The 21,445-nt window shown below is 39.6% G+C and overlaps 1 protein-coding gene across 3 annotated transcripts in view; it reads right to left on the minus strand.

The window, feature by feature from the left end:
- MFSD6 (major facilitator superfamily domain containing 6) overlaps positions 1 to 21,445 on the minus strand; it is a 93,950-nt gene that overhangs the window by 13,284 nt on the left and 59,221 nt on the right. For all 3 annotated transcript variants that reach the window (XM_043994372.1, XM_043994373.1, XM_043994374.1), the window contains exon 3: positions 21,091 to 21,188. In XM_043994372.1, the coding sequence (XP_043850307.1) occupies positions 21,091 to 21,188 (98 nt within the window). The remainder of the gene's footprint in view (positions 1 to 21,090; positions 21,189 to 21,445) is intronic.

Genomic DNA, 21,445 nt, shown 5'->3' on the forward strand with positions numbered 1-21,445 from the left:
CAAAATCAAGACACTGGAAATCAATTTGCAAAAATTAACAAGCCCTGGCATTACAAATCTAGGGCTGAAAGGCCCTTGGGGTCATCTAGTTCAATGTCCTCGCCTTACAGGAAAGGAAACTGAAGCAAAGAGAGGTTAAATATTTTGTCCAAGGTCACAGAGGCAATAAGCATCAGTGAAGATTCCAATTTGAGTCTTGTGACTCCCAATTTCAGCCCTTCAAATTCAGTGTTCTTTCCCCCTGTACTACATTAAGATGAGTCACATTAGGCTAAGAACCAGACCAAATGCATTTGGTTGCCTTTCAAAATGTCTCCAAAGAAATCAATTACTTCTAAACCAAAAATATCTAAGATGTTCTTTGGCATACTTCATAAATGGAAATCAGTACAATTTGTCTGTTTGATCAACTGCAGGCTGGAGGACTACACAAAGCATGGACCTAAAAAATAAAGTATGGATCCTTATGAAAAGTAACTCAACAGACCTTTTTACTAATCACTTTTGTTTTTGTTTTTGTGAGGCAGTTGGGGTTAAGTGACTTGCCCAGGGTCACACAGCTAGTAAGTGTTAAATATCTGAGTCTGGATTTGAACTCAGGTCCTCCTGAATCTAGGGCCAGAGCTCTATCCACTGTGCTACTTAGCTGCCCCTTTGCTAATCACTTTTACAGTGATACCCCTAGGGATTGAAAACTGGAATAGTCCTCCACAAAGAGTTTATAAATCCATAAAGGAGGGATGAGACATGTACACGAATAATACAAATTTGTTGTTGCTGTGTCTTTTCAGTTATGTCAGACTCTTCTTAACCCCATTTAGGGTTAGAATATGACTAAGTACACAGGTAAAGTCAAGCAAAATAGCCTAAGAGATTCAAAGAGGGGAGGATCAATGCTGGTTGGGTTAAGTAGGGGAGGTCTCGATGAGGAGATTGTACTAGAACTAGGCTTTGATGGATGGGAAAGGGCTTCAGTAGGTAAAGTTGTGGGGGAGAGGATGCAATCCAGGCTTGGCTGGTGGAATCCACAAAGCCATCAAGACATGAGAGGGCAAGATGAGAACTGTAAACCATGAATCATTCCATGTTGGCTGAATTGTACACTGTGTGAATGGAAGTATCATGGGTAGTGATATAGAAAGGGAGGTTGAAATGTATTCTATTGGTATAAATCAGGATAAAATAAGGTTCTTTGTCTAAGTGTGGAATGTTGCATTTACACATTTTTCTCACCAAAGATAATATAAACAATTTTAAAAGTTGGTTTCCTTTAAGAGAAACAGTGAAATACCCATGTGCATGATATAACTCAGTGTGAATTTCAAGGCCACTTAAAATTTATCAGCAACTGAAGATAGAATTTACTCTTAATGGATAACTGATATTAACTGGCCATTAGAAAAGATTGTTTGCAGTTGATTTCCAAATGCTAAATTATCATGTTACAGTCTTGGTTAGGTAACAGAGAACTCCATCACTTGAAAGGAACTCTGACATGGTACCCTTGGATGCAATGGATGAATTATTTCTCTTCCAGGATTGTGATTTATAAGTATAGATAATACAAAGTGAAAGGAGAAAGACTAAAGCTTTTGAAAAGAAAAATGGCCAATTATGCAGTAAGTTATTTTTCTATGGCAGTGAGTGAACCCAGTTGTCTAACTGTGCAAGAGAATGAGAGAAAGCTGGTACAGTATCTAGAAGCCTTTTTGTGTTGCAAATTTTGAGTAGACACATTGATTTTTTTAAAAAATGTAATGTTTTATTTTTTTAAAAACTGAACATCTGACCCACTAAACTTGCTTAGTAACTATTTAACAAATTAATTTCAATAGTAGCCAACATGGTATAGTGTTTAGAGAACTTGATCTTGAGATCAGCAAGATATGGGTTCAAGTTCCATCTCTGATATACACTAGGGTGTGATGCTAGGCAAGTCAATCTCTCAGTGCCCCAGGCACTTCTCTAAGATTATTAGTTTCACCAAGCAGCTGTCGTTTGCCTTGATAGAGGAAAAAGCCTCACCCAGAAGTTCCCTGTACCAAGGAAATCATAGATTTGGTCCAAACCCCCCCCCCCAAAAAAAACCCCTTCAACACAAAGGATTACAATTTTTAGTTACTCTCTAAATCCTTATTAGGATTTCTTCATTCATTCTCATTCATCTTTCTTCTTCTATAATCATAATTGAGATACTTAGCAGTTTGCTCCCACAATCATCTCCCCTTCTCTAATCCCCAACCTCTCCCTACCTACTAGTTCCTTCCCTGCTGTCTACAAACATGCTCAAATCTCCTCCTTTAAAAAAAATAAAAGCCCTCACTGGATCCTGCCACCCCTTATTCTTCTCCTATATCTTTCCCACCTCTCACAGCTCAACTTCAAAAGAAAAAAAGTTTCTATTTCACTTTTCCTGGAACCCCTCAATCCTTTATAATCTGACTTCCAACTTTATCATTCAATTTAAATGTATCTGTCTCTCTCTGAAGTTACCAATGATTATTAAATTGTCAAATCTTATTACCTTTTCATAATTCTCATCTTTCTTGACCTCTCTGCATCACTTGGCACTGCTGACCACCCCTCTTCCTGGACACCATCTCCTCTCAGTTTTTGTTTTTGTTTTTGTTTTGGGTGAGGCAACTGGGGTCAAGTGACTTGGCCAGGGTCACACAGCTAGTAAGTGGGCTGGTGCTCTATCCACTGTGCCACCTAGCTGCCCCTTCCTCTCAGTTTTCATGGAACTATTTTCTTGGTTCTTCTCCTACCAGATTGATCCACTCCATCTCAGTTTCCTTCACTGGGTTTATCATCTATATCACATCCTCTAAGTGTGGGCACACCGCCAGGCTCTGTCCCTAGCCCTCCTTTTCCATTTTCAACACTCTCTTTCTTGGAAATCTCAAAGCTCTCATGGGTTTCACTGACATCTCTATGTATGTGACTCCAGATAAACAAAGCCAACCCAACTCAACCTCCTCAGCTCTAATTCTGGATTGCCAACTGCCTAAAGGACATTACAAACTGATTGAGCCATAGGCATCTCAAACTCAACAAGCCCAAAACAGAAATAATTGTTTCCTCCCCAAAACTCACTCCTCTTCTGAACTTTGCCTATTACTGTACAGGGTACATTCCACTCACCCAGGTTTGTAACCTGAGCCATCGTCAACTCCTCATTCTCCCTCATCCCCCATAGTCAATCAGTTGCTAAATCTTGTTGATTTTATTGCCACAACAGATCTCATATTCATCCCTCTCATTCTACTCACATGGCCACCACCTAGTTCAGGCCTTCATCACCTAACATTATTTTTCAGTTCTTTGCAAATGGTAAACATTTAATAAATGCTTTCCTGTTCATTCATTCATTCATTCATTCAATATCTACCAACCCCAAATAAATGACACTTGAACCATATGAAAGAGAGGGGCAGGAGGAAGAACAATGAGTCTGCAGGCTCCAATCCCAGCCCCACTTCTCCCACTAACTCATTGTGTTGTACTGGACAAGTCATTTCCCCTCTGGGTTTCCATTTTCTCAAGTATGAAGTGAGGGGCTGAATTAGATTTCTTAAGTCTTTTCCAGTGCCAGAATACCGCCATCTTACTTCAAATAACTGGGGCTCTAATGGGAAGGATATGATTTCCATTTACATAGATCATTATCATTCCATGCCCTAGTAGATTAAGTTCCTTTGGACAACAAAATTCATTAGCTGGTGGCCAATGTTCTTGGAATGAGCCTTTCTGATCTTGGCTAGTTTGGTTCTTGGACACAGTCCTTTAGACAGGACCATCAAAAAAGCCTCCTTGGGGGCAGCTAGGTGGTGTAGTGGATAAAGCACTGGCCCTGGATTCAGGAGGACCTGAGTTCAAATCTGGCCTCAGCCACTTGACACTAGCTATGTGATCCTGGGCAAGTCACTTAACCCTCATTGTCCTACAAAAACAAACAAACAAACAAAAGCCTCCTCAAGATTAGAAATACCTGGAATCATATCTCCTCACCAAAGTCTCACTCTCTGACCATCTACCCCCCACTGGTACCACAGCTGGCACCCTCTGGTCTCCAGTAGGTGACAATATATAGTAGAACAGGAAGAAAAGTAGAAGGGATCTTTTTTCCTCATTACAGTAATGGCAGAAAGAAGCAGATGATTATAGTGCACATACTTAAATAAGGATGCTTATTTATTCAGTGACATGAGCAAAATGTGTTTATACAGGAGCTATATAGTTTAAATTTCTCAGACTGACAGGCTAGAAGTCTTGAGGGACTAGAGAAACTAACAATATTTTAACCCTCAGTTATCAGTACTAATATACAACCAGCAACTGACTATCTTTGAGGTAAAGATGAGACCACAGCCATTTCCTTTCACTGGGCATGTGGGTCATCAAAAAAAAAAATAATAAAACCATTCACCTATCTTGGCTGGCAGTATTAAATGATGATTTATTTTCTATACTTCAACAACACTTTAATTTGAATTTTTATTTTTATTAATCAGAAGCATCCATATACATTTGAAAACCAGTAATACATGTACAAGATATTATTCTGCCTACAGAATGTATACTTGCTTATTTATTGTAATGAGTCATAGTGCATATTTTGCTGCAGCCAAATAAAGTTTAAAAAGATTATGCTTGGTGTCCACATAGATTCATAAATCACTAGAAATAGCCTGGAAGCTTCCAAGAGGTTTGCAGACCAACAGATTGAGAAGCACTTGTCCAGATTAGGCTTATCTCCAAAACCACTCCTTGGACAATTCTACATCAAAAACACAATATATTTTTTGCCCATTTTAATATAATTTACTTCTTCTTGTTGTTTTTTGCAGGGCAATAGGGGTTAAGTGACTTGCCCAGGGTCACACAACTAGTAAGTGTCAAGTGTCTGAGGCCGGATTTGAACTCAGGTCCTCCTGAATCCCAGGGCTGGTGCTTTATCCATTGCACCACCTAGCTGCACCCCCATATAATCTACTTTTTTTTTTTTTAGTGAGGCAATTGGGGTTAAGTGACTTGCCCAGGGTCACACAGCTAGTGTTAAGTGTCTGAGGCCAGATTTGAACTCAGGTACTCCTGACTCCAGGGCCAGTGCTCTATCCACTGCGCCACCTAGCTGCCCTTTATAATCTATTTTTAAAATTTTGAACTTAATAGATACCAAATAAGCTGAACATTTACATAAAACGCATAGCATTTTATGTATAGCATATGCCCATGCAGTTATGAATCTGTACTATGTTCTTTCTACTCAAGTATACAACAAACTCAGCGGTCATTTTCAAATTTGTTTCACTTGTCTGTTTCCTCCTGACCTTCTTTCTGGTTTTCTTCTGCACATTTAAAAAATGCTTTAATGACCCTCTTTTCTTGCCTTTTAAAAAACTGTATTAACCTCATTGTTAGCTCCCCATCCCTAATGATCCTTTCCACAAACTAAAAGAAAACTGAAATTCTTGTATTCTAGTCATTGTCTAGAGAAACAAAATCTAACATTGGCTATTTAAAAAAAAATGTCTTATTTTGCACCTTGAGTTCATCACTTTTCTGTCAGGAAGCAAATAACATGTTTCATTGCCCATCCTCAGATAACAATTTAAAAACTAAGTGAACCAGGGAAGCTGAGAACCCAACTCCAGTCTCCTCCTAAGTGCTGGTCCCTGAAGATTAGCTTGGAGACATAATGGGAAGATAACAGACCCACAAACAGACTACCACTGTCAAGAGCCTAACCATTTGGAGTGTGAACAACTCCTTTTTTATTCTGTCTGAAAACAATAAAACATAGGGTGGGTGAAATGCTAAATACTTTGTTTTGTTTTCCATGAAAAGATATGGCTTGGCTTGATAGCTAATCTCTAAGAGAACCAATTCTTGAAATCTAAAGATTATGAGTAAGAATCTGTCTGGCTCAACAAGGGCAGAAATAATATTCATCTTGCCATCATTTGTCAACACATTCGCTTCTATGTAGCTTCCCTTTCCTCTCTTAGCTGTTAAAATGTCATGTGGGGGTTATTAACATTTTTTTATATGTTGGGAAAATATTTCCTTTAACTTACATGCCAATATTAGTTCCTGATTCAGCAGCACCCATCTCACAACTGCGCAATATGGGCCTATAAAGAGCGTGCTAATATAATCAATACTTCATATCAACAAGAAGAAACCTGTACTCCTGAGCAGGTATGTGGATTTCATGCTGGGACACTGGCTTTTTTGGCAATCACATCATGCTTGAGAGGGTTTGTGACCTGGTAGATTGGGCAATGGATTTGTCTCTCTGTTCCCATTTCTACTGCTGACTTAGAACCACAAAATCCTCAAGGTAGAACAAACCTTAGAGTGTATCCACCCCCTTATTTTGCAAACAAGAAAACTGAGGCACAGGACACTCAAGTGATTCAAGATTACACAGAAAATTGGCAGCAAGACCAAGACTTGAATGCAAAACACCAGAGTAGGGAACTGTTGGTGAAGAATTCACCTTTTCTGCAATTAATAATCTCAGTGCACAGAGACATTACCTGATTTCCCAGAGTCACACAGTGAGTACAGTATGTGTCAGAGTCAGGCCCAGTGACCCTTTTACCATTGTACCAAACTTCTTCTTGTGGCCTCTGAACATAAGGTATGTAATTACTCAGTGCCTCCTGCAGTGATCTCAGAATTAGCTGTAATGAGTTTTATTCTAAGAGAAACTACTGACCCAATGAACATTCATTTGAAGCCATACAGGGCTTCTACAGATTGCTTGGGAATAGCAGCCCCAGCCAGACCCACCCAGTGTGCAGCAAGCTGGCATAGGCTGGTCTCTTACCAAGCTTTTGCTTACAAAAGCAGACCATGAAACAAAGAACAGATTATGAGACCAAATGCCCAAGTCACAAATAGCTACAGGCCCTTCAGATAACAACTATACTTATAGCAACTGAAGTTTTCTTGGTGGATATACAATGTGGAAGTGACTGCTCATTATATACTTGTCATTTTATATACAGCAATGCCTCTATGCACACTGAGAGGGAGTACAGTGGGTAAGCAGCATGACCTGTATCCTATAGCATAAATAACCTTGGAAGATGGAGTTCAGAGAATCTCAGAGTTGTATGGTACATCGGAGGCCATCTGATCCAACTCATACTCGACAAAAAATACCATCATTAATAGCAAATGCTGGGGGATCCATTATAAAAATTGTTGTTGTTCAGTTCTTTCAGTTGCATGTGACTCTTTGTGATCCCATTTGGGGTTTTCTTGGCAAAGATATTAGAGTGGTTTGCCATTTCCTTCTCTAACTCATTTTACAGATGAGGAAACTGAGACAAATGGGACTAAGGGATTTGCTTAGAGACACACAGCTGGTAAGTGTCTGAGGCCAAATTTGAACTTGGGAAGGTCTTCCTGACTCCAGGCCTAGCACTCTATCCACTTCACCACCTATCTGACCCAGTATCAAATAGGAAGAACTGATTAACATAATTTTTTCTTTGCATAAAGCCCAGATTTGTCTCTGCCACACTTACACTTTATTTTCTGTTCTGTTTCCTGGGACCAAGCAAATTAAGTATAATCCTTTGATTTAAAAAAAAAAATGGATTAGACTTGGCAACCATCTACTTGGTGTGGTTTGAGGTTGAAAGATCTATAGGTATCACAACCCAAGCAAAAGTTTAAGAAGAGATATAGAGAACTGTATTGTTTTTAAAGGATTATATTATAGGGGCAAAGAGGAAGAAGGTTTAGGATCTGTGATCAGGACAGATGGGATGAAAAAAATGGACAAAGGAGAGAAAAAAGAATTGGTCACTTCTTATGTTGCTTGTTTTCCTTGCCAAAGAGAAAGGTCTTTAGACTGCAGACAAGAGAATAAAAATGGATAAGCAGAGATCTGAAATCCAAGAGAGGCAGGGAGGTAGAAAAAGAGTGTTGTAGGATTGGAGAAGGGCAACCTTCTTCCTAATCTCAAAACAAGGTTAGGCACAGTGGATAAAGAACCGGCCCTGGATTCAGGAGGACCTGAGTTCAAATTTGACCTCAGACACTTGACACTTACTAGTTGTGTGACCCTGGGCCCCCCATTGCCCCCACTCCCCAAATAAAAAGGTTAAAAGATGAAGTCTGAAAACAAAGTGCGTAAACTTGACTTCTATTGAGGACAAAAATTCTAGAATGAATTGTGAAAGGAATGGTGCCTACATAGAAAAGAAAATGTTGATCATAGAGAACCAGCATGGCTTCATCAACATGACAATTTAAACCAAGAATACTGGAAATCTAGTTTACTTTGATTTTAGCAAAGCATCTGACAAAGTCTCATGCTTTTCTTACAGGCAAGATGAGGATTTATAAAACTAGAGATATAGAAAGAATTTTAAAAATATTGTTGTGTTGGGGCAGCTAGATGGCACAGTGGTTAAAGCACCGGCCCTGGATTCAGGAGTACCTGAGTTCAAATCCGGCTTCAGACATTTGACACTTACTAGCTGTGTGACCCTGGGCAAGTCACTTAACCCCCATTGCCTACAAAAAAAAAATATTGTTGTGTTTTTGTTGTGGTTACTTTTTATAGTTAGTTGAATTCAAAAGTGGCTGAACAGCCAATCCCAAAGTGTCGTCATTAATAAATGAATCAATGTCAACTTGGAAAGAGTTCTCTGATGGCATGCTCCAGGAATCCATGATTGGCCCTATGATGTTTAACATTTTTATCAATGTTTTGAATACATTTGTTCTTTTTTTTTTTTTTTTTTGGTGAGGCAAGTGGGGTTAAGTGACTTGCCCAGGGTCACACAGCTAGTAAGTGTTAAGTGTCTGAGGCCAGATTTGAACTCAGGTCCTCCTGAATCCAGGGCCAGTGCTTTATCTACTGTGCCACCTAGCTGCCCCTTGATGTTTTGAATAAAGATATAGTATGCTTATTGAATTTGCAGGTGACACAAAATGGTCTTGACTGAGTCAAGATCCAAAAATCTAGCCAGGCTAAAATGTTGGAACAAATCTAATACAATGAAACTGAAAAAGAAAATAAAATCTTGCATTTGGGTTTAAAAAATCAACTTTGCAAGTATAATATGGGAGAGGCATGGCTATAGTTTACCAGAGACCAATTCAGAGGTTCTCATGGAATATAAGTTCATTAAGAGTCAATTGTGTGGGGGCAGCTAGGTGGCGCAGTGGATAGAGCACTGGCCCTGGAGTCAGGAGTACCTGAGTTCAAATCCGGCCTCAGACACTTGACACTAGCTGTGTGACCCCAGGCAAGTCACTTAACCCCAATTGCCTCACTAAAAAAAAAAAAAAAAGAGTCAATTGTGTGGTGTAGCAGCAAAGAAAAAAGAAAGCTAATATGATTTTGGGTTGCATTAAGAGAGGCCCAGATAGCCCTCAGGCCTAGAGAGGTATAGCCCTGTAGATCTTTTTCCTTGTTAGAACACTTCTGGAACACTGTACTCAGTTCTGGATATCTCATTTTTAAGGACACTGATTGATTGATTAAGTTGAAAAGAGTTCAGAAGAGGACAGGGATGATAAAGGGTCTTAAGATCATGCCATATAAGGGTATGAATGAAATAAACTGCAGATGTTTCTGTAGATGTTTCTAGGTTTAAAAAAAAAAAACTTATGGGAGACCTGATAATTATCTTCAAGTATTAAGTGTCATTACTAGAAGAGAGATTCAGTTTGTTTTGCTTGGCCCCAGAGGGCACAACTAGAAACACTGGGTGGAGGCTGAAGAGAGAAAGGCAAATTTATATTTGTTATAAGAAAACATTTCCTAACAATTAGAGTTATCCCAAAGTGGTCTAATGGGCTCAGGAGATGGTGGATTGCTCCTCATGAGGCCTTTATGAAAAGCTGGGTGGCTACTTCTCAGCTATGATGTAGAGAGATTCTTATCCCAGTAAGGGTGGGATTAAATGGCCTCAGAAGTATTTTCCAACTCCTAGATTCTGGAAAATAGATACATAAAAGGGACAGGGAAAGGGCTGGGCAAAGAGGGGGTGGGAGGGTGGGAAGGGGGCCTGAATTTCTGGATCAGTTCTACAAGTTTCAATTCACATGGAAAGATACACACAAAACACATGTGAACATATGAGTGTATAGAGAGAAGGGGAAGAGACAGGAGAAAGAGAAGAGGAGAGAGGGAGGGGGAGAGAAGGGGAAGAGGAAGAGGAAGAGGAGGAGGGGAGGAGGAAAGGGAAGGGAAGAAAGAGACAGGAGAGGAGAAGGAAGGAGAGGGGAAGAGAAAGGAGGGGAAGGGATAGGAGGAGCATGATGAAATGATTCAGAGACCATTATGGGGAAAAAAAAATGTCAGATATTTCCTCTATAACTGATTCTTACTCAGACTTATAATGGAATGGCAAGATAACATCTATACTACATAGAGGGATTTAGGGCAGACAAGGTCAGCAATAGTCAAGGGCAGGGGATCTTAACCTTTTTTTGTGTCACAGACCTCTTCTCAGAATAATGGTCTTAAATTATTGAAGGAACTATTAAATTTCAGTTAGAAATTATTGAAAATAGGATGTAGGATTTGGGTTTTTTTTTTATCCCATTCGAGTTTACTTAACCCATGAAATCTATCCATGGACTCCAGGGTAAGAAATGATTAAAGAGATAACATGCAGAGTATGAAGTAAGGTATATTTTTGTTTGTTTGTTTTGAGTTTTTTTGTGGGACAATGGGGGTTAAGTGACTTGCCCAGGGTCACACAGCTAGTATGTGTTGGAACGATTGGAATGACACCACCTGCTGGAGACTTACTGTAGAAGAGTTCCACCCATGAAGCAAAGGTCTTTGAGGGCAAGACCAGGAGTCTTTTCTTTGGCCTCAGGAAGTGACGTTTGCTAGTGGGAGGAAGAAGGAAGAGCTGGGTGCTCTGACTCGAGCTCTTCCCTTTGGACTCTGGTAGACAGTGGAGCTAGAAATGTGCTCTCCCTTTAATAGATAGGAATCTAAGCCTTTTCTTTTCTCTTTACCAAACTCTTATTCTCCTTAATAAATGCTTAAAAGTCTAACTCTTGCTAAAGCTTATAATTTATTGGCGACCACTCATTAGATATTTTAGACAGACTATCTAGAATTTTAGGCCTTAACAGTGTCAAGTGTCTGAGGCCAGATTTGAACTCAGGTACTCCTGAATCCGGGGCTGGTGCTTTATCCACTGTGCTGCCTAGCTGCCCCCAAGGTATATTTTTAATATTTTGATACATTCAGTTACTTCACAGATGCTAAAGCAAAAATTGTATTGTCATCACTCATAAATTCAAAACAGTACCTGAAAAAAAGTAAACATTTTGTGCTACTACTCTATCTTCAAGCTAGAATAAACTACTTTTTTGAGATATGAGATTATGTTAAAAATTTCATTGTACAAAAAAAAAAAGAAGAAGAATTTCATTGTGGAGGCAACACAATTTTAAAACTTTGCCTAGAGCCTGTCCTAGCTCATATCTAATAAGAACTGTGATTATCTTAGAGAGTATTCTATTTTTAAATTTAATTTTCAAGTTTGTGGCATAGCTTGATTTTGTAAAATAAAGAAGCTTATATTGTTCTCTAATTTAAAAAAAAAAAACTATGTCCACATCAATATAGTAAAAATTATGGGGGCAGCTAGGTGGCACAGTGGATAGAGCACCAGCCCTGGAGTCAGGAGTACCTGAGTTCAAATCCAGCCTCAGACACTTAACACTTACTAGCTGTGTGACCCTGGGCAAGTCACTTAACCCTAATTGCCTCACTAAAAACAAAACAAAACAAAAACAAAAACAACAACAAAAAAATTATGATGCTATTCAAGTCATTCTACAGATTTAGTGCTATCTCAAGAAACCAAAGGTACTTATTGAATTAAACAAAACAGTAAACATAATTTTTAAGAATAAAATATAAAAAATATCAAGGGATATAATTTTTACTAAAGGAGAAAGGACTTGTCCACTACCAGATTTTAAACAATAAATATTAAAACTAGCTGGTACTAAATAAGAAGTAGAAAAATATGTTACTAAAATAGCTTAGACAAGCACGACCTAGAAACAAATGTGCACAGCAGTTGACAAACCAAAAAACACAAACTACTAAAGGTAAGAATCTTTATTCAACAAGAATTCCTGGGAGAACTGGAAAGCAACTTTGCAAAAAATAGTTTGAGAATAGCATCTACCACCATCTATCACGATACATCACAAATACACAAATTATCTAAACACAAAAAGTCATAACTAAAAAGCTTAGAAAATGGAAGGTTTTATCTATCATAACTATAGATAAGGGAAAAATCATAATCAGATACAGCATGATTATATAAACTTTTAAAACCTCTGTACAAATAAAATCAATGTACCTAGAGCCAGAAGAAAAGATGTGGATTGGGAAACAATCTTTACATTCAATATCTAACAGAAGTTAAATAGTCAAAAATATATAGGGAAGTGGCATAAATCTAAAAAATTAAAAGCCATTCTCCAAATAGACAAGAGGTCAAAGGATATAAACAAAGTTTTCAAAATAAGAAATAGAAACCACCAGTAATCCTCTGAAAAATGTTCAGAGAAATTAAAAATAACTATGAAGTATTACCTCATATCTTCCTCAGTAAGAAAAAATGGGCAAAAAAAGGGAAAACCAAATGCTAGAAGGCCTTATGGAATGGTAGGAATTCAAAATTCCCTGCTTCTAGAGCTGTGAATTGGTTTAGCCATCCTAATAAATAATTTTGAATTGTGTAAGTTACTATACTTTTGAAGGAGAGATGCTATTCCTGGGACTCTGATCCAAGAAGGCTTCTGATGCCAAGAAAAGAGTCATGTGTGCAAAAACATACAAACAACAGTGTTATTTTTGTTAGCAAAAAGTCAAAAACAAAATGTCTGCCCAATAATTGAGGAATAATTGACTGAGTTGTGGCATACGAATGTAATGAAAAAAAAATACATCACTGTAAGGAATTACAAATATGAAAAACTCATGGAAACATGGGAATACTTGTATAAAGTGATTCCGGATGAAGAAAACAGAGCCAAAAGAACACCATACACAATTACTGCAACAATATGAATAAAGTCAACAGCAAGAGACAACAAAACTCTAATGAAATACTATATGGCCAATGGTGCAGCATGTTATAAGAGAAAACCATCCACTTAACGGTCTTCAATTCTAGCTTCAAACACTTTTAAGATATAGATTCTGGCAGTGGATAAAGATATAGATTCTGAGCAAGTCGCTCAACCTCTCAGAGACTCAGTTTCCTCAGCTTTGAAATGGGCATAATAATAGCTCCTACCTCATAGGGTTGCTGTGAAAATTAAATGTAAAGTAACCTAAACCTCAAGGTCCTATAAGTGTGAATAGAAGTAGTGATAGTTCTTGTCCTAATGGTGTTACAGTACCATAGAATTGAAATTAAAGGACACACTCTTTCTGCTAACAATCAATAAATTGTTTTCTGGGAATGGCCTTGAGTTTGTTTGGGTGTCTGCAAAGGAACTTTTGTGATAATTTTAAAAAATCAATTATGTTGGTGAGTTTAAACAGCTATTAAATCAATCAAGAGATACTTACTGAACAGCTACTGTATGCCCAGCACTCTGAGCTACACATAAGTAAAGGCAGGAGTCATTATTCTCAAGAAGCTTAGAATCAAGTGGGGGAAAAAACACCACAAAGTAACATTCATCAAACAATGAGAAAACTTGTGGTCCTGACTGTAAAAGCAAGAGGAGTTTAGGGAAGAAGGATCAGCATTGGATGGAATAAACTGGAAGAGGACTCATAGAGGAAGTGAGGGTTGAGATGGGTCCTAAAGAATAAGAATTCTTTTTTTTTTTTTTTTTTAGTGAGGCAATTGGGGTTAAGTGACTTGCCCAGGGTCACACAGCTAGTAAGTGTTAAGTGTCTGAGGCCGGATTTGAACTCAGGTACTCCTGACTCCAGGGCCGGTGCTCTATCCACTGCGCCACCTAGCTGCCCCAAGAATTCATTTTTAAAATTAAAAATTACATCATGCCTTTTATTAGCTACAGTGGAATATCTACTAATCTGGGTCATCTGTTATACATATTGATACTGCATTACGGTGATGATACTGAGAAAATTACTCTTAAGAGTAGCTCATAAGGGCAAGTCCCCTTTCTTTCAGTTATTAATTGGAGAGCTCCATTTACAGCATGTGCCCATTTATGTATTAAAATGCAGGATTCCTGCCAATGAATGGTTCAGACAGACCTTTAGCAGAAACAGCAGCATTCGGCCACTTTGCAATATGGATTGTAACAGACATGGATCATGGCTAGAATTTCAATTGTCAGGGATGGTGGGTTGAACAGCAATCCTTCTAAGAGCTCTCTATGCCCTCCAATATGGCATAGCGAGGAAAACACGATTCTTCTTGGCCTGAATAAGAATGCTAAATATGATGGATTTAATGCTTTATAAATGTCAGTTGGAGCCCTCCTACTGCTAACATTAAAAAACCATATTTCATCAAAATCTTAACCCTGCTCCCACTGATCCTGAAACCCGCATCAGTAATGGAACCAGAGTCCTACAGAGAAACTGTCCTTAGTGGATGGTAATAAGAACTGGGAGATGAGCTTGTTTTCACTCATCACTGCCCAAAGCACTAATTTAAGTAGCTTGCAAGCATCCCCTGGGTTGCAACAACCTCCTTGCTGGAAGGGGGTCTCTCTGACTCAGGCCTCCCTCACCACAAATCCATTTTAAGTAGCAAAAATAATTTTCCTTCAATGCTGTTTTGATTGGGTCATTCCTCTTAGCTGGATCCTGTAGCGAATCATCATTTGCTTTTAAAGTAGGAGGCCAAAAGAGCCTTGAGTAATCAAATCAAACCAAACTGTATGTTCCTGACCCTAGCTAAAGATATTTAACTTTTTTTTCTGTCTCTGGTGTCCTCCTTTCCTCCATTAGCTCACTCTTAATATCATTTACTGGCTATTTCCAGTACATAGTTGAGTATACCCTAGGTACTTAAATGTTAACTGTCTTCTAGAATACAGCAAGAGAAGGTTTATGAGTCATTGGATGTGGGAAGATAAAGAGAGGAGCCTTAGTCCCTCACAAGCAACATTATTATGTAATATTTATTATGCAACAATAAATGTATAATATAAGGAAAATGAGAAACCTCATTTGAAAAATGAGACTATGCCTGTAAGACATCAGGAACTATGAAAGACTATTTTCAGAGTCCCCACGGAGCCCCTTAATTTATCCCTTCTATAGTTCCCTATTAGGAGCAGGGGCCAAGGCAGTGGGAAAATCAATTTTCCTCAAATCCTCACCTACCAATTATCACACAAAACACAAAATCACAGGAGAAGCATCCCTGTCCTGAAAGAATGCAAGACAGAACAAGTTTGGATTTAGACGCAGAAGAGTGGGTTCACTTATTAGGTCTGCTACCTGTAAGATCTCATGGCAAGGCACTTAAAAACCGGGCCTCAGTTTCCTCATCTGAAAAATAAGAGGATTAGGCTAGATAATCTCTAAAACTCCATCTACCTTATGAATAATTGATGAGACACCAGAAATAGAGGGTAATCAGGAATGCAACCATTACAACACCTGCAACATTACGTTATGTTACAACCTGCAACACCAAGAGGAAACATGTCAACTGGGGACAATAGGGCAGATATAATGACATTCAAAGCCCTTCCTGACCTAGGCCCCTTCTATTTCTCCAGTCTTCTGACACATTATTACCCAATCACATACTCTTCTATCCACTGTCAATGGCTTCTTAGCTGGTCCACAAACAGGACACTCCCAATCTCTTAGCTCTGGACATTTTCTCTGGTTGTCTCCCAAGCCTCCACCTCCTGGTTTCCTTTAACTCCAAACTAAAATCTTGTCTTCTATAGGCAGTGTTTTCCAACCTCCCTTAAGTCTAGTCCTTCTTTTAATTGTTTCCTATCTATTCTGTACATAGCTTGTTGATCCATATCTGGTTGTTAGACTGTGAGCTCCTTGAGGGCAAGGAGTGTCTTTTGCCTCTTTGTATCACCAGCACTTAGCACAGCATCTGACACTTAGTAGGTGCTTAATAAATGCTTAATGACTGATAGCTTTAATATAATTTTAGTTTTTACCATTTCCAGATGCCTGGGACATAAGTTCATTAGATCAGAGGATCATATATCCAGAGGTGGAAGGACCCTAGAAGTGATTTAATCCAACTCCTTCCTTTTAGAGATCAAGAAACTGAGGCCCATGGGGGCAGCTAGGTAGCGCAGTGGATAAAGCACCAGCCCTGGATTCAGGAGGACCTGAGTTCAAATCCAACCTCAGACACTTGACACTTACTAGGTGTGTGACCCTGGGCAAGTCACTTAACCCTCACTGCCCTGAAAAAAAAAAAAAGAAAAGAAACTGAGGTCCTTAATACCCATAAGCAATAAATAGAAGAGCTGAGATTTAGATTCAGGTTCTAGAACTCCCAAACCAGTGTGCGTTCACTGCAATTATGGTAGGGTTTGGGCAGAGGTGTGTGGTGGGGTGCAGGTAAGGTGGTGAAACTAGGAATGTGAGTACCACTAGCTAATCTTTTTTTTAGAGCTTTAAATATGCATGAATATATGGGAGTGAAGGCCAGGGGAAATAATATTTGTATCTCCCCCCAGTGATTTTCTCATGAGCTGGTGCTTCATTCTGCTGCCTTGCGGCTATACCCATATATGGGAAAGGCTTCAGGAGTTAACCCCAAGGAAAAATCAGGAGTCAGAGTCCCTTAGGCAGTTGGATATTGGACATCACATCCCTCTGGCAACTCCTGAGGCAGCACTGGTGCCAAACTGTATTGGCTCTGCCTCTCCTTTGCATCCACCCATGTCGCAGAGAGGGAAAACCTGCTGCATGGGCGACAGCTTGTTTTCCATATTGATCTGCCCAGGCCAGCACCCTGGAGAGGACACTCCAGCTACTCCTCATAGGGTAGATACAACATGGGATGTGGCAGTTACTGGTTATAAGTCACTCAGGAGCTGTGGCTCCCATATCGGACTACACAGCCACACTGTGGTCTGTGGCTCTTCAAGGCGCTGATCCATGGTTGTCTGCGACTGGTGGAGGCCTATGACTACTACTACTGGTGCTTCATTCCTGATACCTCATAAGTTCTTGGTTAGATAAGCTTTGTAATATTATAAGCCAAGATGCAAGGGGCGCCCCTTCTCCCATGAGCAGAGTAGGGAGCTTTGTAAAGCTGAAATACCTCTGGAATTTGTTCATATTCTATTGGCTCATCTGAATTTTAATTAAAAATATTTTAAAAATATGACTTGTGGGGCAGTTAGGTGGCGCAGTGGATAGAGCACCGGCCCTGAAGTCAGGAGTACCTGAGTTCAAATCTGACCTCAGACACTTGACACTTACTGGTTGTGTGACCCTGGGCAAGTCACTTAACCCCAATTGCCTCACTAAAAAAAAATTTTAAAAAATATGACTTGTCATTTCACTGGTCTAGAAAATTCATGGAAAAGAAAAGTTCCTCTACCAATTCAAAGCTAAACCTGCTCATTGACTTTTAGACTTAAGAAAAATTAGCTGGTGCATTGAGGGATTAAGTGATTTGGCCAGGGTTGTACAGTCTTTATGTATCAGAGGGAGGGCTGGAACCCAGACCTTCCTGACTCTGGGGCAAGTTTTCTTATCCACTATGTGGCATCTGCCTCTCTATAATGTGGAAATGTATTAAGGATCAACAATAACAAAACCCCAATATTACTAATAGGTCTGGAAGGGATCTGAAGGTTATGTTATGGCTGTCATGAAGAGACAATTCAGACCAACTCAGCTAACCTCTTTATAAAAGGTCTACTGTGGTCCCACAACTCATGCTGTAGATAGATGACCTACAGCTTTCCATAGTGTCATCAGCAGATCAAAGGAAGTCTGAGGGTTTGGGTTTGGTTCAGCCAAGTGGGTTCACCCTCAGTCCCTCAGGGAATGGAACCATCTTGGCCAGTTTGAGACACAAGCGGCTTTGTTGAAAGTTGCCACACAAAGCTTTCTGTTTGAATCAGTTGGTACTAAGGCCTGACTCTACATATTCAGGGAACATCCTTTTAACTGCTGTGAGTCATTAAGTGGGGTTCTACTGGCACTAAATGAAGAATGCAATAATCCCCCAAAAACACTACTTATGAACTGAAATCCTGGGCGGGGGGAAAGGTAGGAACAGAATTCCTTTTTAAAGGAACATAAACTTTTCTTTGGGCTGTGGGTATCCAACTGGGAATATTGCTATTATGAAACATTATCTGTGAGCAATCTGAGATCCCCAGTAAAAATCCAAGTGAGAAATTAAGGAGACCCTAGCATATTTCTTTCCCTCTCCTTATTCCCTGCCTACATCAGTTAAGCAAAATTGGTAGAGGATATTCACCTTTCATGACTAACATAATCAAGTCACCCCTTCTTACACAGTTCATGCTAATTTTTTTTTAAACATAATGGTGTTCCTGAAGAGAAAAGAATATGGTCTTTGACCTCAAGGAGTCCTTGTCTTCTGCAGGCACTGTACAACTTCTAACATACTATATGGCAAATCAATCAATCATTATACAAATGGCAAGCCAACTAACAACATTGGGCCTGGCTCCCCCATAGTATGATGGAAAGAGTACTGGCTTTAAAGTAAGAAGACTGAGGAATGAATCGGTTAGTCAAAAGTGAGTTGATAAAATTTATTAAATATTTACTGTGTTCTAGGCACTGTGCTAAGTGTTGGACCTACAAAGAAAGGCAAAAGGGAATCCCTGCTCTCCAAGGGCTCATAGTCTAATGAGGAAGAAAACATGCAATTAACGATGTAAAAACAAGCTAGGTACAAGATAAATCAAAGATAATCAACAGAGGGAAGCACTAGAATCTAGGGAGGTGGGGGAAAGGAGGGATCTTGTTCTTCCTTTGTTTTCTGAGAGGACCAATGACATCATGGGGGTGATGTCTTGATTTTGAGTGAATTGGATTTAAGAGAGGCAGGGTTGTACAAAGTCCTCAGACTCTCTCTCTCTCTCCCAGAGTCCTCTAAGTCCAGTGGTAAGACAAAAGTCAAGAAGACTGGCAATGGACTGGGATGCAGTAAGTGACCTTGGCATCCTTGATTTCTGACCAAGCTCTAACAGCTTCACACTGCTTGTTTCAGCTGCCTTCATGGCCATTGAAACAAACTGTTCTCTTCTCTCTATTCTACCAGGGATAGGAGGTGGGGAGGAGGAGTCTTCACATACTTGGGGTATATATCACCCTAACTCACTGACAAGTCTGAGGCCTGTTGGTTACCATCAACCTGGTTTAGTCCATCTGTCTGAGATGGGGTTTGGGTGTTTTGGGGTGTTGCCAATGTGCATGCCACAGCTTCTTGGAGCCACAGGTGAGAGTTGGGTGAAAGGTAGACACCAAAAGTAGATGAGCAGCCCTGAAAAGGACTCAGCAAGCCCTCACACCAGAGGTGCTAGTTCTCCCTGGATACCCATACTTTTAAATGCCAGGGAAGCTAGGAGGCAAAGATGAGGAAGGAGAAAATTGTTGGCATAGAGGGAAGACAGTGAAAATTCCCAGAGTTAGGAGATGGAGTGTCTTCTTCCAGGAACAGCAAGAACACCAGAATCACTGGGTCACATTACAAGTCAGGGTATAAGGAGTAAAAAGGCTGGAGAGGTGGAGGGGGTAGGTTATGAAAAGCACTGAATGCTAAATAGGGGATTTTTATATTTCATCCTGGAGGTAACAGGAAGCCATTAGAGTCTACTGAGTGGGGAGGTAATATGGTCAGATCTGTGCTTTAGGAAAATCACTGTGATAGCTGAAGAGAGGATGGACAGGGGTAGGGAGATTGTGGCAGGCAAAACAACAAGCAAGTTATTTTAATAACTCATGAGTGAGGTGATAAAGATCTGCATTAGTATGGTAGCAGTGTCAGAAGAGAGAAGGCACGTATGGGGCATTTAGTACCTTTGTAACATTGGGCAAGTCACTTAACCTCCATGGGCATCAGTTTCTTCATTTTTAAAATGAGATGCTTGTATTTGATAGCTTCTCAGATCCCTTCCATATCAAGATCTATGATACTATGATGTTTATACATGTGAAAAGCTCCCTGAAATTTTGTTGTGGAGCATTATAGAAGAGAAAGAAGAGTTCTGTGGAATCATGCCATATGACCCCTTTGAAGATTCTTTTCAATAGCATATTACTCAGTGCTGTGTTTAGCCTTAAATGACATGAAAGCCAGCCTTTCCTCCTTCCTCCCTCCCTCCTTCCTTCTTTCCTCTCTCCTTCCTTCCTTCCTTCCTTCCTTCCTTCCTTCCTTCCTTCCTTCCTTCCTTCCTTCCTTCCTTCCTTCCTTCCTTCCTTCCTTCCTTCCTTCCTTCCTTCCTTCTTCAAGAGTTATAAGCCAGTTTCTCCTGGATTTCAGTTGGAAGTAATTCATCTCAAATCTCTTGAGAGAAAAAAGTGTACTGAAGCAGACAAGATAATTTAGGCTAGAATTTCTTTTAAGGTAAAGGAAATAAAAGGCTGAAATGGAAACGTGATTCATTTTCTGTTTAAAACTTGAGTTATAAATCACTAGACTGAAAAATACTTATGTGCAATTTGAACAAGGTGATTAATTATTGGGGGGGGCTTTTTCTTCTCAGTACATTTAGCCCTTTAAAATAATGCACCCTCCACAATAAAAGTACTGTAGGTTGCTTCAGATGAGGGCATACACAAACAAGCTACACCTATAGACTTTGTCAATTGCCTGAGCTCCCCTGTCTGTTTAATTATAAGGGTGTGGATCACATTTAGCTTTGTTTAGATCAACAAACAGAACAGTATTCAGGGCAACTGCTGAACCGGCCCCCTGATGTCAACCTTTTCCATGGCAACCACTGTAAAATCATATAAAACAGTGGGTTTTTCCTGCCTTTGTCTAGTCACATACACAGAGTTACTGAACTTTTTAATGGTCAAGACTCAGGGAAGCCGATAAATGATTTAGGGTCTTGGCTTTTTGCAGAAGATTCCTAATTGCAAATGTCTCTTACCTTGAAGGACTTCCATTGGGAGAACAGTCCAAGCATTTTCCAAATAGGAGATATAAATATAACGAGCTGTGTTGCAGGCCAGGCCAATATACAGAACCCTAAAAAAAATTTTAAAAGGAAGAAGAGGCATTATAAACTAAGATCAGGGTATGAGACACAACATGTACAAGCATCATCTATTTTCTTTTTTTTTTTCCAGGCAATTGGGTTTAAGTGACTTGCCCAGGGTCACACAGCTAGTAAGTATTAAGTGTCTAAGATCAGATTTGAACACAGGTCTTCCTGAATCCAGGGTCGGTGCTCTATCCACTGCGCCACCTAGCTGCCCCCATCTATTTTCTTTACTCCAAAAACT

The sequence above is a fragment of the Dromiciops gliroides genome, chromosome 3 (genome assembly GCF_019393635.1).
Source record: "Dromiciops gliroides isolate mDroGli1 chromosome 3, mDroGli1.pri, whole genome shotgun sequence".
NCBI lineage: Eukaryota > Metazoa > Chordata > Mammalia > Microbiotheria > Microbiotheriidae > Dromiciops > Dromiciops gliroides.